Source organism: Oncorhynchus gorbuscha, linkage group LG21 (assembly GCF_021184085.1).
Source record: "Oncorhynchus gorbuscha isolate QuinsamMale2020 ecotype Even-year linkage group LG21, OgorEven_v1.0, whole genome shotgun sequence".
NCBI classification, from domain to species: domain Eukaryota; kingdom Metazoa; phylum Chordata; class Actinopteri; order Salmoniformes; family Salmonidae; genus Oncorhynchus; species Oncorhynchus gorbuscha.
This window is the reverse complement of record NC_060193.1, coordinates 48,005,727-48,024,508: the sequence shown is the minus strand read 5'-3', so window position 1 is coordinate 48,024,508 and position 18,782 is coordinate 48,005,727. Positions and strand designations below refer to the sequence as shown.

General features: G+C 42.2%; 1 protein-coding gene and 1 long non-coding RNA gene across 3 annotated transcripts; both read right to left on the bottom strand.

Moving 5' to 3' along the window:
* Positions 1–2,294: 2,294 nt before the first annotated feature.
* LOC124008303 (gastrula zinc finger protein XlCGF48.2-like) lies at positions 2,295–10,806 on the bottom strand. 2 transcript variants are annotated; one of them, XM_046319470.1, is made up of 3 exons: positions 10,327–10,806; positions 4,852–4,888; positions 2,295–4,579 (listed from the first exon to the last, which is right to left on the bottom strand). In XM_046319470.1, exons 1-3 carry the CDS (start codon positions 10,634–10,636, stop codon positions 4,555–4,557), a joined length of 372 nt encoding a protein of 123 aa, XP_046175426.1. In that variant the 5' UTR covers positions 10,637–10,806; the 3' UTR covers positions 2,295–4,554. The 2 variants fall into 2 exon arrangements, with proteins under 2 accessions (XP_046175426.1, XP_046175425.1); XM_046319469.1 differs by lacking the exon at positions 4,852–4,888.
* Positions 10,807–14,825: 4,019 nt separating this feature from the next.
* On the bottom strand, positions 14,826–17,292 carry LOC124008481. The gene is made up of 2 exons (XR_006834103.1): positions 15,338–17,292; positions 14,826–15,245 (listed from the first exon to the last, which is right to left on the bottom strand). It is a non-coding gene; the product is annotated as an uncharacterized LOC124008481 (long non-coding RNA).
* Positions 17,293–18,782: the final 1,490 nt, after the last annotated feature.

The window sequence follows — 18,782 nt, the reverse complement described above, 5'->3', positions numbered from 1 at the left end:
AATCCAGTTTGTTCAGGTAGAGAATGGCTACTGGTGTCTAGTGGGCTGAACTGGAATCTAATGGTCTCTACTGGATTCAATAGGACCAGTTTAAGTGGCCGTTTGAGCTAGACTCAGTTACAGCTTGCATCAACGTGGATTTCATCAGATCAAGATAATTGTATCACTATCGTTGGACCAATTATTTGACAGATATTGTGCAGTGATTGCCTGGCAGGGTTCACATGGAAAGTTATAAAATGAGACAAATATAATCAAGTTAAACTGTGAACAATAGTAACTTGTCTGTCTGATGCCCTTCCCTACACAGGGCACAGTCATGTTCCCGTGCATTCTCTCCATGTGTCTGCTTAAGCCTTTGTTTTGAAGCAATCATCACTTAGCCTATATAGTTTCTTCTTAGTTTTTATTCTCTAAAGAATATTCAATGCACTTTTGGCACTTAAGCATTTGACAGACACTTGTAAGATTCCTCCTGTGTGAAAGATTCCTCCTGTGTGAATGTCTCACACACAGTAGCCACATTTCCATCCACAGTTTTTATTCGAGTTAAATCAAATCAAATGTTATTTGTCACATACACATGTTTAGCAGATGTTATTGCAGGTGTGGTGATGCTTGTGTTTCTAGCTCCAACCATGCAGTAATATCTAACAATTCACAACAATGCACACAACCTAAAAGGAAAATAATGGAATTAAGGAATATATCAATATTAAGATGTGCAATGTCAGAGTGGAATAGACTAAAATACAGTAGAATAGAACACAGTATATACACATGAGATGAGTAAAGCAGTATGTAAACATTAAACATGAGTAAAGTGACTAGTGTTCCATTATTAAAGTGGCCATTTCAAGTCCATGTACAGTGGGGCAAAAAAAGTATTTAATCAGCCACCAATTGTGCAAGTTCTCCCACTTAAAAAGATTAGAGGCCTGTAATTTTCACCATAGATACTCTTCAACTATGACAGACAAAATGAGGGAAAAAAATCCAGAAAATCACATTGTAGGATTTTTTATGAATTTCTTTGCAAATAATGGTGGAAAATAAGTATTTGGTCACCTACAAACAAGCAAGATTTCTGGCTCTCACAGACTTGTAACTTCTTCTTTTTAAGAGGCTCCTCTATCCTCCACTCGTTACCTGTATTAATGGCACCTGTTTGAACTTGTTATCAGTATAAAAGACACATGTCTACAACCTCAAACAGTCACACTCCAAACTCCACTATGGCCAAGACCAAAGAGCTGTCAAAGGACACCAGAAACAAAATTGTAGACCTGCACCAGGCTGGGAAGACTGAATCTGCAATAGGTAAGCAGCTTAGTTTGAAGAAATCAACTGTGAGAGCAATTATTAGGAAATGGAAGACATACAAGACCACTGATAATCTCCCTCGATCTGGGGCTTCACGCAAGATCTCACCCCGTGGGGTCAAAATGATCACAAGAAAGGTGAGCAAAAATCCCAGAACCACACGGGGGGACCTAGTGAATGACCTGCAGAGAGCTGGGACCAAAGTAACAAAGCCTACCAACAGTAACACACTACGCCACCAGGGACTCAAATCCTGCAGTGCGGGACGTGTCCCCTTGCTTAAGCCAGTACATGGCCAGGCCCATCTGAAGTTTGCTAGAGAGCATTTGGATGATCCAGAAGAAGATTGGGAGAATGTCATATGGTCAGATGAAACCAAAATGGAATTTTTTGGTAAAAACCCAACTCGTCGTGTTTGGAGGACAAAGAATGCTGAGTTGCATCCAAAGAACACCATACCTACTGTGAAGCATGGGGGTGGAAACATCATGCTTTGGGGCTGTTTTTCTGCAAAGGGACCAGGACGACTGATCCGCCCGGGCTACGAAGGAGTGGCTTCGTAAGAAGCATTTCAAGGTCCTGGAGTGGCCTAGCCAGTCTCCAGATCTCAACCCCATTAAAAATCTTTGGAGGGAGTTGAAAGTCAGTGTTGCCCAGCAAAAGCCCCAAAACATCACTGCTCTAGAGGATATCTGCATGGAGGAATGGGACAAAATACCAGCAACAGTGTGTGGAAACCTTGTGAAGACTTACAGAAAACTTTGACATCTGTCATTGCCAACAAAGGGTGTATAACAAAGTATTGAGATAAACTTTTGTTATTGACCAAATACTTATTTACCACCATAATTTGCAAATAAATTAATTAAAAATACTACAATGTGATTTTCTGGAGAGAAATTATCATTTTGTCTGTCATAGTTGAAGTGTACCTATGATGAAAATTACAGGCCTCTCATCTTTTTAAGTGGGAGAACTTGCACAATTGGTGGCTGACTAAATACTTTTTTTTGTCCCACTGTATAATGGTCAGGATAAAGATGGGTTAATAATTTAGCAATCAGGGGGGCAGAGAACTGCAGCTAAAATGGATCAAGCATATTAGTCCCAGGGGATTTTTAAATATTATTATTTAAAAAACAAAAACATTTTTACACATCAATCTTAAGCAAAGCATCTAGTACATCACAGATAGTAAATTGTTGAAATAAACAAAGATTCACTATAAGTTGACGGGTTAACAGTCGTGTCAGCTGGAGGCTGGCAGAGGGAAGAGCAGTTGATTGACTTACCAGGATCATTTAAACCAGTTTTTCTCAAGTAAAAAGCCTGCCTAGATAAAAAAAGATGATTAAAAGCATCACTTATCCCATTCTTCTCAGTTATGATGCCAGAGGCCTGCCTTGGCACGGAAGACGAGGAATGTGTTCTATTCAGCACATTGACTGTTTTCCAAAACTTAGAAGGATCACCAGCAGAGTCAGAGATTGCTTGATTAAGCTTCTGAAATCGAGATAGGACATCTGTTTCTCAATTGTCTGAAAGATTGTCAGTCCACTACAAAGTCAGTTTCCTTGAATTGGCCCAGGCCTGATTTCTCATCTGAATGAGCTCAGATTCAAGCCAAGGGTTAGATCTATCTTTGACTCTGAATTGTTTAAAAAGGGTGTGTGTATCTGCCAGAGGAATAAATATGGAGAATACATTTTCTAGAGCCAACTCAGGGTCAGGAACACAGGAGGCGATGGCTAAATCAGAGTAGAACGTGTCATGTTATGATGAACTTCACAGGGTGGTGAAAGTGCATGGTATGAGCTTGATGCTCCTTTCTCAAAAATATTGAGGGTCTTATTGAGATGAAGATCGATGAATACAAATATTCTCACTCTTATCCATAATAAATCTCATCATGAAGGCTAGCCTACCCTGTCTCTGCGACCTGTTGGTTAGAGAGCACGAGCCAAGACCAGAGTAGGCACATTTGCTATTTATAGCAACAGTTTGTGACGAAACTATTCACAAAGTTAGATTTTTATTTGGTACATGAAAACTTAAGTGAAAATGTACATTGTGTGCACCACGTCATCACACACTGATTTTTATCCACAACAAGTCTGCTTGGTGGAAACAGGTGGGAAAATGCGCATATTTTCCTTATGCAGAATTTAGAATATTCACATTCATATCTGTCGCCAATTGAATGGAAACCTAGCTAATGTTAAAGAAAGGCAGTTATGAAATATTTGCAAGTCATGGTAGCATGTGGTTCCTGCTCTTAGTCTCCTCATATTCTTACAATTATTGAAACATTTACAACAATCCTGATAGTTTATAGCTCATGTGACTTATCCTCACATGAACTCATGTGACTACCACTAGTGCTGAAAGATGTGCTACTATAGCAACAATTATATGATTTCCCTTGTGTGAATCCTCATGTGCACGGTCAGACTATCTTTACGCCGAAAATATTTGCCACAATAATGACAGGAATAACATTTCTCTGTGTGAATCCTAACGTGAGACCTCAGATTACTAGGACGAGCAAAACATTTGCCACAGACCTGGCAGCAAAGTGGTTTTTCCCCTGTGTGAATCCTCATATGAAGTGTCAGATCACCAACTCGATAGAAACATTTGCCACAATCATGACAGCGATGAGGTTTCTCCCCTGTGTGAGTCTTTCTGTGATAGTTTAGATACCCACTTTGAGTATAACATTTGCCACATTCATCACAGCGATGCGGTTTCTTTCCTTTGTGGGCCTTCCTATGAGCATCCAGTTTTCCCATCTGAGTGAAACGTTCACCACAATCACTACAGCAAAATGATTTCTCTTCTGTGTGACTCATTTGCACTGGTGACCTTAGATCCATGGTTTTTCTACCCTTCGAGCTTTGTCCAATTTCTGTCCATGTCTTCTTCAATTTGCACTGGGGATAAGAATCACTGGTTGGCTCTGAGGAATTATCTTCCTTAGGTTCTGTTTTGATCTGTTCAGTTGAGGCCATTCTGTCTTCATATTCTTCACTTTGGGTTTGTGAGGACTGAGTTGAGTACTGATCATAGTCACTTTTCACCCAGGCAGGAGTGAATACAGAGTCTTCCTCCTTCTGGATGATCCTGAATTCCTCCTGTTCTTCTTTAATCTGTATGGGGTGCCAGTCATCTTGCCCCAGGATGGGGCTCAACTCCTGCTTACAATGCTGCTGCTCAGGGAGAAACTCCACTTCAGAGACATTGAACTGCTGGAAATCTGAAGGAGAAAGGATGAGTTAGAACTGAAATGCTAATTAGCTGGTTTTAGCAACACTAGTATTTACACACTAGCAACGCTAGTATTTACACACTAGCAATGCTAGGAATTAGTTGGGTTTAAAAAAATTAAAAAACAGAAGTCTGCCTGAGGACAGAAGTTAAATTAAATTTAAACGGACTTAAATTTGAAAAAAACAAACACAATAGAACGTAAATTAAACAGACTTTCCAAACATGGGTCTGTTGTAGACCCACTTCCTCTTCGCTTACCTCATGTCAAAATAAAAGTCCTGCACATGCACCATACCTGCACAGAAAAAAAATCAACAAGTTGTTGGGGACTTTTTTTCTTTTTTTACATGAGGTAAGCAGAGACAAAGTGGGTTACAACAGACCCATGTTTGGAAAGTCTGTTCAATTATACATTCCATTAGATTTTTTATTTTTTTTATTTCTCCCCCCCTGCATAAGGACCAAACTTACAGACAATTGACAGAGTAAATAGAAATATCATTTTATTTCACTATTAAGTTTTTTTGCAAGCTAATTCCCATCAACACTGTTGTGCAAATACTAGTGCTGCTAAAAACATTTACACACCGATTAGATAGGTGCTTATGCACCATCTGACATAACGGGGTCTAGGATAGGATGGCACAACCTTCTTTTTTAAAGATAGTTCAGGATTTCACGCTCATGGGGTGGCAGGGTAGCCTAGTGGTTAGAGTGTTAGACTAGTAACCGAAAGGTTGCAAGTTCAAATCCCCGAGCTGACAAGGTACAAAACTGTCGTTCTGCCCCTTAACAGGCAGATAACCCACTGTTCCTAGCCCGTCATTGAAAATAAGAATTTGTTCTTAACTGACTTGCCTGGTTAAATAAAGGTTAAAAAAATAAGAATCTGTATTGTTGTCGATTGACCCAAACAGTTTTTCAAGTGTGTATAATGGGCAACCATTTTACCAGTAGCCGCAATCTGACTCTAATGATTATAATGGAAGGCGCATTGCTCAATACTGGTCTAAACACCACTAATGGTCCATTTAAAGAAAGCAAAGGTAGTGCAGCGTGCGACTGTATTCAGTAATCCAAAGAACTAAACTTTTGCATAATTGGTCAGCTGTTCAATTAAGTTCTGGATCACAAAAAGGTGTATTACTGCCACCAACTAGACAGGGTTGGAAAAAAACAAGGTATAAATAAAACCCATATGTGATAGAGAAAATGTATTTAATCCACCCACAATAAAACACCCCAAATCTCCCACTTCCTTCAAAACTCCATATCTCCCTTCTCAGACTCTATGACCTGAGAGGGTGGTTTGGCTTGTGACAATACTCCATGCAACTCCTTCGCCGAGAAGTATTTCATTTCCAAGAACCGCTCTGCCCCGTCCACAATGACATCTATGTTTCTGGACTTCCTCTCTACCTTGGCAGTGCCATTAATCCCCATAGCTATAAAAGGCCACATTGTTAACCTTTAACATATCTGGGTCTTGATGTTGAACAGCAAACGCTGCAGCCTTCAGTGAAGGCCTATCCAACACCATGGACTCTTCAGGAGCGCCATTCGAACCCTCAACCCTTTTAACAGCCACGTCATGTGAAATGCTCTGGACAGCCCAGAGTTTGGCCAGCTCATACTTTTTCACCCTTGTTGGGCATTCATGGTTCCCACCCCAATTGCAACAGGTCACATTTTCATCACTTTTAAAACGTATGATATGATCTTTTCCACAACTTGAACGTCTTGGCTTCTCCCTTTTGCAAACATGTCCAAAATCTTTACAATCACACTGCATTGGTCTTGGAACAACAACAAATAAAATTCTTAGGAGATCTTAAAAACATTTTGTTCTAGGAGATAATATCAGTCCGTTAACATTACCCTTATCAATTCTGTGTGCTTGTTTTTATTAAATAAATGCTTCAAATTCACAAGAATCTTCATCAGGTAATGTAACATATCTCAAAACAAAATGTATGAAATCTCTTAAAGGGGCATTTATATTTTTATTTTATTTTCTCTTCATATTCATTACATTTACATTTAAGTCATTTAGCAGACGCTCTTATCCAGAGCGACTTACAAATTGGTGCATTCACCTTATGACATCCAGTGGAACAGCCACTTTACAATAGTGCATCTAAATCTTTTAAGGGGGGGGTGAGAAGGATTACTTTATCCTATCCTAGGTATTCCTTAAAGAGGTGGGGTTTCAGGTGTCTCCGGAAGGTGGTGATTGACTCCGCTGTCCTGGCGTCGTGAGGGAGTTTGTTCCACCATTGGGGGGCCAGAGCAGCGAACAGTTTTGACTGGGCTGAGCGGGAACTGTACTTCCTCAGTGGTAGGGAGGTGAGCAGGCCAGAGGTGGATGAACGCAGTGCCCTTGTTTGGGTGTAGGGCCTGATCAGAGCCTGGAGGTACTGAGGTGCCGTTCCCCTCACAGCTCCGTAGGCAAGCACCATGGTCTTGTAGCGGATGCGAGCTTCAACTGGAAGCCAGTGGAGAGAGCGGAGGAGCGGGGTGACGTGAGAGAACTTGGGAAGGTTGAACACCAGACGGGCTGCGGCGTTCTGGATGACTTGTAGGGGTTTAATGGCACAGGCAGGGAGCCCAGCCAACAGCGAGTTGCAGTAATCCAGACGGGAGATGACAAGTGCCTGGATTAGGACCTGCGCCGCTTCCTGTGTGAGGCAGGGTCGTACTCTGCGGATGTTGTAGAGCATGAACCTACAGGAACGGGCACCGCCTTGATGTTAGTTGAGAACGACAGGGTGTTGTCCAGGATCACGCCAAGGTTCTTAGCGCTCTGGGAGGAGGACACAATGGAGTTGTCAACCGTGATGGCGAGATCATGGAACGGGCAGTCCTTCCCCGGGAGGAAGAGCAGCTCCGTCTTGCCGAGGTTCAGCTTGAGGTGGTGATCCGTCATCCACACTGATATGTCTGCCAGACATGCAGAGATGCGATTCGCCACCTGGTCATCAGAAGGGGGAAAGGAGAAGATTAATTGTGTGTCGTCTGCATAGCAATGATAGGAGAGACCATGTGAGGTTATGACAGAGCCAAGTGACTTGGTGTATAGTGAGAATAGGAGAGGGCCTAGAACAGAGCCCTGGGGGACACCAGTGGTGAGAGCGCGTGGTGAGGAGACAGATTCTCGCCACGCCACCTGGTAGGAGCGACCTGTCAGGTAGGACGCAATCCAAGCGTGGGCCGCGCCGGAGATGCCCAACTCGGAGAGGGTGGAGAGGAGGATCTGATGGTTCACAGTATCGAAGGCAGCCGATAGGTCTAGAAGGATGAGAGCAGAGGAGAGAGTTAGTTTTAGCAGTGCGGAGTGCCTCCGTGATACAGAGAAGAGCAGTCTCAGTTGAATGACTAGTCTTGAAACCTGACTGATTTGGATCAAGAAGGTCATTCTGAGAGGGATAGCGGGAGAGCTGGCCAAGGACGGCACGTTCAAGAGGTTTGGAGAGAAAAGAAAGAAGGGATACTGGTCTGTAGTTGTTGACATCGGAGGGATCGAGTGTAGGTTTTTTCAGAAGGGGTGCAACTCTCGCTCTCTTGAAGAAGGAAGGGACGTAGCCAGCGGTCAGGGATGAGTTGATGAGCGAGGTGAGGTAAGGGAGAAGGTCTCCGGAAATGGTCTGGAGAAGAGAGGAGGGGATAGGGTCAAGCGGGCAGGTTGTTGGGCGGCCGGCCGTCACAAGACGCGAGATTTCATCTGGAGAGAGAGGGGAGAAAGAGGTCAGAGCACAGGGTAGGGCAGTGTGAGCAGAACCAGCGGTGTCGTTTGACTTAGCAAACGAGGATCGGATGTCATCGACCTTCTTTTCAAAATGGTTGACGAAGTCATCTGCAGAGGGAGGGGGGGGGGGAGGGGGAGGAGGATTCAGGAGGGAGGAGAAGGTGGCAAAGAGCTTCCTAGGGTTAGAGGCAGATGCTTGGAATTTAGAGTGGTAGAAAGTGGCTTTAGCTGCAGAGACAGAGGAGGAAAATGTAGAAAGGAGGGAGTGAAAGGATGCCAGGTCCGCAGGGAGGCGAGTTTTCCTCCATTTCCGCTCGGCTGCCCGGAGCCCTGTTCTGTGAGCTCGCAATGAGTCGTCGAGCCACGGAGCGGGAGGGGAGGACCGAGCCGGCCTGGAGGATAGGGGGCATAGAGAGTCAAAGGATGCAGAAAGGGAGGAGAGGAGGGTTGAGGAGGCAGAATCAGGAGATAGGTTGGAGAAGGTTTGAGCAGAGGGAAGAGATGATAGGATGGAAGAGGAGAGAGTAGCGGGGGAGAGAGAGCGAAGGTTGGGACGGCGCGATACCATCTGAGTAGGGGCAGTGTGGGAAGTGTTGGATGAGAGCGAGAGGGAAAAGGATACAAGGTAGTGGTCGGAGACTTGGAGGGGAGTTGCAATGAGGTTAGTGGAAGAACAGCATCTAGTAAAGATGAGGTCGAGCGTATTGCCTGCCTTGTGAGTAGGGGGGAAGGTGAGAGGGTGAGGTCAAAAGAGGAGAGGAGTGGAAAGAAGGAGGCAGAGAGGAATGAGTCAAAGGTAGACGTGGGGAGGTTAAAGTCGCCCAGAACTGTGAGAGGTGAGCCGTCCTCAGGAAAGGAGCTTATCAAGGCATCAAGCTCATTGATGAACTCTCCGAGGGAACCTGGAGGGCGATAAATGATAAGGATGTTAAGCTTGAAAGGGCTGGTAACTGTGACAGCATGGAATTCAAAGGAGGCGATAGACAGATGGGTAAGGGGAGAAAGAGAGAATGACCACTTGGGAGAGATGAGGATCCCGGTGCCACCACCCCGCTGACCAGAAGCTCTCGGGGTGTGCGAGAACACGTGGGCGGACGAAGAGAGAGCAGTACGAGTGGCAGTGTTATCTGTGGTGATCCATGTTTCCGTCAGTGCCAAGAAGTCGAGGGACTGGAGGGAGGCATAGGCTGAGATGAACTCTGCCTTGTTGGCCGCAGATCGGCAGTTGCAGAGGCTACCGGAGACCTGGAACTCCACGTGGGTCGTGCGTGCTGGGACCACCAGATTAGGGTGGCCGCGGCCACGCGGTGTGGAGCGTTTGTATGGTCTGTGCAGAGAGGAGAGAACAGGGATAGACAGACACAGTTGGCGGCACGTATTCATCATCTCCAGCCCCTCCTAAAACGATTTAATTTTAAATATACTAAAGTATCAAAAGTTAATGTAATTGCTAAAATATACTTAAGTATCAAAAGTAAAAGTACAAATAATTTCTAATTCCTTATATTAAGCAAACGGCACAATTTTCTTGTTGTTCTTTTTTTACAGATAGCCAGGGGCACACTCCAACATTATTTACAAAATAAGTATGTGTTTAGAGAGTCTGCCAGATCAGAGGCAGTATGGATGACCAGGGATGTTCTCTTGATAAGTGCGTTAATTGGACCATCATCCTGTCCTGGCATTCAAAATTAAACTAGTACTTTTGAGTGTCAATGTATGGAGAAAAAGTAAAAAGTACATTACTTTCATTGGGAATGTAGTGAAGTAAAAGTTGTCAAAAATATAAACAGTAAAGTACAGATACCCATACAAACGTCTTATGTAGTACTTTAACGTATTTTTACTTAAGTACTTTACCACTGCCATTGCTCTCTATTTGGAGTACAGCGCTACCGGGGAGAGAGAGAGAGAGATCAACTTGACCATTTCTTAGTTTACGATTAGGGCAAAGGCTGACAACAGCCAGTTACAAATCGATATCCCACCTTTGTCATCGTGAGTGTCGTCCGCATCATCGGCATTGGCCGTGGGGTAATTGCCCGAAGGACTGTTGTTTATTGGTGAGCCGCTGCTGACAGGCGTCTGACCTCCTTTGCCACTCACCGACATGTACCTCGACTCGGTCAGGCTGAGTTGCTTCTCTAGCATTTTGATTTGCTCTTTGCTTTGAGAGACTTCTACACTTAACGCTCCACAGCAATCCTCTACTAATTTGCAAATCTCTGTCACCACAGCGGAGGCTAGAATGTCCATGACGGAGCTTATCCGTTGACGCAAACCACTCGTCTCAGACATTTTAAGCACTTGTTTTTGTGAAACCGGTCACAACTACTGTAGAACTACTATGAAGATGAAAAACCTTTACAAAAAAAATTGTTTTACCCAGCTTGTTCAATAAATAGTAATATTGGTAAGAATATATGGCTTATTGTCAACACTTCGCCATCTTCGATAACTGTGACCTTCCTTGCGAGCGCATCCGGTTAGAGTTAAGATAGACAAAGCGCCACCTACCGCGTGGAGACTAGAAGGCGCATTACTCAGATACATATTTGAGTACTTAACGTTGTATTTGTAGAATTATCTTACGGTAGGAATTATTCATATAGTTTGCTGAATCGCTGTTTAATATTGATTAAATCATGGCTTGTATTATGGTTATTGGTTATCATGTTATCAACTTGAATAAAGGATCTATCACTGGAGTAATCTTAACCTCAGACAAACTATGAGGTTGTATTAGTCTCAAGATCTGGTGCAAAGCAAAATGCAAAAGTCCTGTAGAAGCATATACAAAACTTCTGACAGTTATCAACTTTTGTTGATAATATTATATATATATATTAATCCTGCAGGATTCCTACACAATTCCTTCACAGAGGCCCAAATTCCTGTAAGATTCCCGTGGAACTTTTTAGTAAGGGATTTGTTTTTTCTTTCCTTGTTTTTCCCAGTTAACCATCCTCATATTCATTCATCCTAACATCCATTCATCATTCATCTTAATGTCCATATATCATTCATCCTGCAATATCCTTTCATGATTCAAACTGCAATAATAAAATGGCACCAGACCATTCAACATAATAGCCTCAACTCAAACCAGCAACAGTTACAGTGGGGCAAAAAAAGTATTTAGTGAGCAACCAATTGTGCAAGTTCTCCCACTTGAGATGAGAGAGGCCTGTAATTTTCATCATAGGTACACTTCAACCATGACAGACAAAATTAGAAAGAAAAATCCAGAAAATCACATTGTAGGATTTTTAATGAATTTATTTGCAAATTATGGTGGAAAATAAGTATTTGGTCAATAACAAAAGTTTATCTCAATACTTTGTTATATACCCTTTGTTGGCAATGACAGAGGTCAAACGTTTTCTGTAAGTCTTCACAAGGTTTCCACACACTGTTGCTGGTATTTTGGCCCATTCCTCCATGCAGATCTCCTCTAGAGCAGTGATGTTTTGGGGCTGTTGGACTTTCAACTCCCTCCAAAGATTTTCTATGGGGTTGAGATCTGGAGACTGGCTAGGCCACTCCAGGACCTTGAAATGCTTCTTAAGAAGCCACTACTTCGTTGCCCGGGCGGTGTGTTTGGGATCATTGTCACGCTGAAAGACCCAGCCACGTTTCATCTTCAATGCCCTTGCTGATGGAAGGAGGGTTTCACTCAAAATCTCACGATATATGGCCCCATTCATTCTTCACTTTTCACGGATCAGTCATCCTGGTCCTCTTGCAGAAAAACAGCCCCAAAGCATGATGTTTCCACCCCCATGCTTCACAGTAGGTATGGTGTTCTTTGGATGCAACTCAGCATTCTTTGTCCTCCAAACACGACGAGTTGAGTTTTTACCAAAAAGTTATATTTTGGTTTCATCTGACCATATGACATTTTCCCAATCTTCTTCTGGATCATCCAAATGCTCTCTAGCAAACTTCAGACGGGCCTGGACATGTACTGGCTTAGGCAGGGGGACACGTCTGGCACTGCAGGATTTGAGTCCCTGGCGGCGTAGTGTGTTACTGATGGTAGGCTTTGTTACTTTGGTCCTAGCTCTCTGCAGGTCATTCACTAGGTCCCCCCGCGTAGTTCTGTGATTTTTGTTCACCCTTCTTGTGATCATTTTGACCCCACGGGGTGAGATCTTACGTGGAGCCGCAGATTGAGGGAGATTATCAGTGGTCTTGTATGTCTTCCATTTCCTAATAGTTGCTCCCACAGTTGATTTCTTCAAACCAAGCTGCTTACCTATTGCAGATTCAGTCTTCCCAGCCTGGTGCAGGTCTACAATTTTGTTTCTGGTGTCCTTTGACAGCTCTTTGGTCTTGGCCATAGTGGAGTTTGGAGTGTGACTGTTTGAGGTTGTGGACAGGTGTCTTTTATTCTGATAACAAGTTCAAAGAGGTGCCATTAATACAGGTAACGGGTGGAGGACAGAGGAGCCTCTTAAAGATGACCTGGCCTCCACAATCACCCTACCTCAATCCAATTGAGAAGGTTTGGGATGAGTTGGATTGCAGAGTGAAGGAAAAGCAGCCAACAAGTGCTCAGCATATGTGGGAACTCCTTCAAACTGTTGGAAAAGCATTCCAGGTGAAGCTGGTTGAGAGAATGCCAAGAGTTTGCAAAGCTGTCATCAAGGGAAAGAGTGGCTACTTTGATGAATCTGAAATATAAAATATATTTGGACTTGTTTAACACTTGTTTGTTTACTACATGATTCCATGTGTGTTACTTCCTATTTTTGATGTCTTCACTATTATTCTGCAATGTAGAAAATAGTAAAAATATAGAAAAACCCTTGAATGAGTAGGTGTGTTCAAACATTTGACTGGTACTGTAGGTGTTCTTACATAGCTATTTCTCTTGTCCAGGTGGCATAGGGCAGTACAATAACGTAGTCCGTGGATCTGTTGGGGCGGTATCCACTTTGTCCCTTGACTGTCGCTTTGCCTCTTTGATTGCCTTACAGAAGTCAGAGCTAGTCTGTTTGTACAGTATATGTCCATGTTCCCAGTCACCTTGCCATGGTTAAATGCGGTGGTTCTCGCTTTCAGTTTTGCTCAAATTCTGACATCTTTCCACAGTTTATGGTTTGGATAAGTTCTAATCGTCACAGTGGGAACAGCATCCTCTATGCACTTGCTGATTAATATGTCTGTTACCCAAAATAAATTACATTCAAAAATCTATGTTGGAGATGGACTGTTGAGGCCTTTTGCTCCAATGGGAGCAAACAGGAATAAGTCAAGAAAATTAGACTTCAGTCCCCCATGAAATAACACCATATATATATATTCTACAGTCCCTGGTGATTAATCCTAACCATACTTTTACTTTGGCACCTAGAATATTTTTATTTTTATAAACCAATATGTGACTTATAGGTGTGTCGTGTATTGCATTTGGATCAACGGAGTGGGTGGAACAGAAAGTCATATAGACCTCAGTCCCTCATGAAATATCACCATATATATGGTACTGGTACTGTAGATTTTACAGACCCTAGACTGGCCTAGAGGGTGATCCCAACCCCACTTCTACTTTGGCACCTAGAATAGTTTTTTCTCTATAAGCCAATATGTATTTTATGTATACAGTGTATTGCATTGGGGGCATTTATTTGACATTGGAACATGTTTTAAAACACAAATGTAATGCAAATGAACATTTCTGAACTTCCGTGACCCGGACATACTTGTTTTAGTGTTGCTGATGAGACGCTGGTAGCGCTGATTCTGTATATCATTTTTTGAAGCGGATTTGTTTTGTTTGTGATCAACGTGTTTTTTTTTCGTGGACAAAAGCCATATTCGTTGAATCCTCAACTATCAATCCATTGAAAATGTCTCAACTACAGTTTCTGCGTGAATTTTTAAATGAGCGTGTAATGGCTGCTGCTGTCGAAATTTTCGGGGTAGTCGAGAACTAGCTGAGTACCAAGAGGAAAATTATCGTCTACGGAGAACTGCTGCGGATAGGTTCGTATGTACAACACAACCATGTGTGATCGCCTCATTCTACAATGTTTTAGAAATATCTTATTTTCGACAGTGTTATTAAGCCGTCAATGTTTTGTGATTATCGGTGTCGTAAAGATGTAGTTAACTGGTTAACGTTAGCATTTCGCCTGTTTGACATTCCTTTGGAAATACGAGCTACTATACGAGCTACTATTATCGGGTATTTGATAAGCGGTTTAGCAATATAAACGTTTCATCGGTATTTGGTCCTCAGTTAGTGGCCACCTTATTACATCCATTTAAGTGTGTTAAAAAAAAGATGCATCGATCTCTTCTCCCAAGCGTTTAGTAGGTAACTGGTTAGTTGGTTATCTTTTCGGTTTAAAAACTTGTACTTACCTGTCCATCTTTCATACGCCGCTGCGGTCTTCTGTTGACTGACTCTTAAAACATGATTCCTCACCAACATATTTTTCAGTGTTGGAACCAAAAACAGATGTACAGATGCATCTTATGTTTTGACAAAGTAGACACTAGTTTAATGCAAAAATATAAAGGAATACGAATAATAGACATTAAATAAACATGTATTGACGTGAACAGTAAAACACTGTGTTACAGTGATACACTTGGAAAGAAAACAAGACATGGTTTGAATAAATATATATTAAATAGCATATATTAGATTCATAAATACATACATCAAAGCAAACAAGACAACTAAATCCCGACCTCCATCCCTATATTGTCACACATATCGCATTAAAAGTCCAGCTCCACTGCCCTCTCTGTGTCCTGCAGCACACAACAGCAGTGGGTGCAGTGCTGGCAGAAGTCGCAGCACACACTTGGCACCTCCGTCTCACGCTCCTGAGGGGAGCTTGCAGATGGACCACGCTCCCGCAGCGGGCACAGCAGATGGTGTTTTTAGCTACTTGTATTTGAAAAATAAAATAAAATTGATGAGCGTGGAGGTATTACGTCAACAATAGTAGTTGATACAACTGAGAGAAGATTGTGAAGTACCTGAGGGTGGCGTGACAGAGGTGACCGTAGGAGCTTTTCTTTTCTCGTTAGTATCGTGCCAAGGAACCAAAACACGGAGCGGATTGAACTTCTTCAGGAAAACAGACCTAATGTAACATGTGGAAACAAACATCATTATATTTCCATCCAGAGTCACATTGATTTATTTTCCAAGCTATAGCACACAATATTTTACATACAGCAGGTTTTTAAAGGACCGAAGTATTATCTGCTTCATGTTTTCATTTTTGGAAACATGGAAAGAATATTGCGATACTGCTATCGCAACAGCCCTATTAGGCAGAGCATGTGTCATGCTCCTTCTCTAGAGGAAGCTACAGGGGTTTTTGAAGGAGGTGGAAACTGGTGCGAAGGGCTATAGATATATGAAGAAAATAAAAAAGTGTTAAACATAGCAGTTTATAAAACACATGCATAACAGTAACTATTTAATCATTTAACATGTTTACCTCTGGAGGTGGTGGTTTACTAGTATGGAGAAAACTGTTCTATATCACAAAAACCTGGAAGTGATTTGAATTTATCATTTTTTTTAAATGGACAATTTTTTTGAAATAAATCGCTTTTTCACTTTAGTTTATTGAGAGGTAATTGGAAATAGATTCTAGATTTGCAATCTGCGATTGGTACATACATTTTTTAAAACCTTAAAATGAATAATATACCCATGGATTCTTGAAGAAGAATAATAATTTATGGATGCCTCGAACCCCAAATATAAGCTTGTTTTACTACAGTGTTTCTAAACAATGTAATTGTAAACAAACACTTTATAGCCTCAACATGTTTAAAACTGTCATTTTGATATCATAGCTGGTCAGTCCTTTTCACCCATAGCGCTGTCTATGAATTTGATAGTGGTTCCATTTAGCAAGCCTCACCCCTTTACCAAAACAGTGACGGGGTACCTGCTTTGTTATTGTTTGAACTGCAGATTGCTCCTTTCAATTCAAATTCACTGTAACCCTGCTGTCTAAAGGCTGGATAACCTTAGCCCCCCCCCATTCCTTCCAAATTCCTTGCAGCTCTCTCTTGCTGTCTCTGAAGAGGAGGTTCTCCCTGAGCATCAGCACTGTGAGCAGGAGTGGAGCTTCAGTCTGGGGCAAGAGAACACTGAAGCCACACAGATTAAAGAGGAAGAGGGGCAAATCAGTCAGGAGGAAGAACAGCTTCAAGAGCTCTTTGATACCAAACACACAATGTTCACTCCTGCCTGTGTGACAAGTAAATGTGGTCAGGAGGACCCCTTGACTCCTCCTCAAATCTAGACTGTGGAGAACAGAGAGTGTGACCCTAAACAAGTGAATCTCACACCTTTTGGCACTGTGACTCAGCTAAAGGCTCTCAATATTCCCTGTGACCCTCCAAATAATCAAAACGATGCATCCAGCCACAGCACAGACGAAAGCAGCGACTCAATAGGACTCGACAGCAGCCCAACATTAGATCCCAGCCCACCATTGGATCACAACCCATCATTTAAGAAACATAAAAACTCTCAGCTGCTGTGTCTGTGGTGAAACCTTTGCTCTAAAATCTGACCTGCAGATGCATGTGACTCTCGCCAAGAAGAAACGCAGTGAATGCCAATTCTGCAAACATTTCTACAACTCTACCTGCAAACTGAAGGCCCATGTCAGACTGTGTCATGGTGGGAAAACCAGCACATACCCCTTTTTTGACAAGACCTTCAAACTTGAAGGAGTTCTGTCCAAGCACATGATGATTCACACAGGAGATAAACAATTTAGCTGTGGTGACTGCGAGAAAAGCTTTAATCGCAGCGGGAACCTAACTCAACATATACGGACTCACACAGGGGAGAAATCAGACCTCCACAAGTCTGGTTTATCCTTGGAAGCAATTTCCAAACGCCTGAAGGTACCACGTTCATCTGTACAAACAATAGTACGCAAGTATAAACACCATGGAGCCAACCAACCATCACACCGCTCAGGAAGGAGACGTGTTCTGTCTCCTAGAGATGAATGTACTTTGGTGCGAAAAGTGCAAGTGAATCCCAGAACAACAGCAAAGGACCTTGTGAAGATGCTGGAGAAAACGGGTACAAAAGTATCTATATCCACAGTAAAACAAGTCCTATATCGACATAACCTGAAAGGCCACTCAGCAAGGAACCGCCATAAAAAAGCCAGACTACGGTTTGCAACTGCACATGGGGACAAATATCGCACTTTTTGGAGAAATGTCCTCTGGTCCGATGAAACAAAAATAGAACTGTTTGGCCATAATTACCATTGTTATGTTTGGAGGAAAAAGGGGGAGGCTTGCAAGCTGAAGAACACCATCCCAACTGTGAAGCACGGGGGTGGCAGCATCATGTTGTAGGGGTGCTTTGCTGCAGGAGGGAATGTCCTTCACAGACTGGTGCATTTCACAAAATAGATGGCATCATGAGGTAGGGAAATTATGTGGATATATTGAAGCAACATCTCAAGACATCAGTCAGGAAGTTAAAGCTAGTTCGCAAATGGGTCTTCCAAATTGACAATGAACCCAAGCATACTTCCAAAGTTGTACCAAAATTGCTTAAGGACAACAAAGTCAAGGTATTGGAGTGGCCATCACAAAACCCTGACCTCAATCCTATAGAAAATGTGTGGGCAGAACTGAAAAATAGTGTGCGAGCAAGGAGGCCTACAAACCTGACTCAGTTACACCAGCTCTGTTAGAGAGGAATGGGCCAAAATTCACCCAACTTATTGTGGGAAGCTTGTGGAAGGCTACCCAAAATGTTTGACACAAGTTAAACAATTTAAAGGCAATGCTACCAAGTACTAATTGAGTGTGTGTAATCTTCTGACCCACTGGGAATGTGATGAAAGAAATAAAAGCTGAAATAAATAATTTTCTCCACTATTATTCTCACATTTCACATTCTTACAATGAAGTGGTGATTCTACCTGACCTAAGATGGAAGTTTTACTAGAAGTAAATGTCAGGAATTGTGAAAAACTGAGTTTAAATGTATTTGGCTAAGGTGTATGTAAACTTTAGACTTCAACTGTAAATAGAAAGGGAGATTGTCCACTCACCGTTTTACTGCTTCCAAATATTATGTTTTACACACAGTACCAGTCAAAAGTTTGGAAATACCTTTTCATTCCAGGGTTTTTGTTTTTTGGACAATTTTCTACATTGTAGAATAATAGTGAAGACATCAAAACAATAACACATATGGAATCATGTAGTAACCAAAAAAGTGTTCACAAATCAAAATATATTTTATATTTGAGTTTCTTCAAAGTACTCTCCCTCTGCCTTGATGATACCTTTGCACACTCTTGGCATTCTCAACCAGATTCATAAGGTAGTCACCTGGAATGCATTTAAATTAACAGGTGTGCCTTGTTAAAACTGAATTTGTGGAATTTCTTTAATTCTTAATGCATTTGAGCCAATC

Coding starts and splice junctions, on each gene's coding strand:
- LOC124008303 (XM_046319469.1), bottom strand. CDS start 10,636: ATGTCTGAGACGAGTGGTTTGCGTCAACGGATAAGCTCCGTCATGGAC. Junction 4,580..10,326: donor CGACACTCACGATGACAAAG/GTGGGATATCGA, acceptor TTTCTCCTTCAG/ATTTCCAGCAGTTCAATGTC.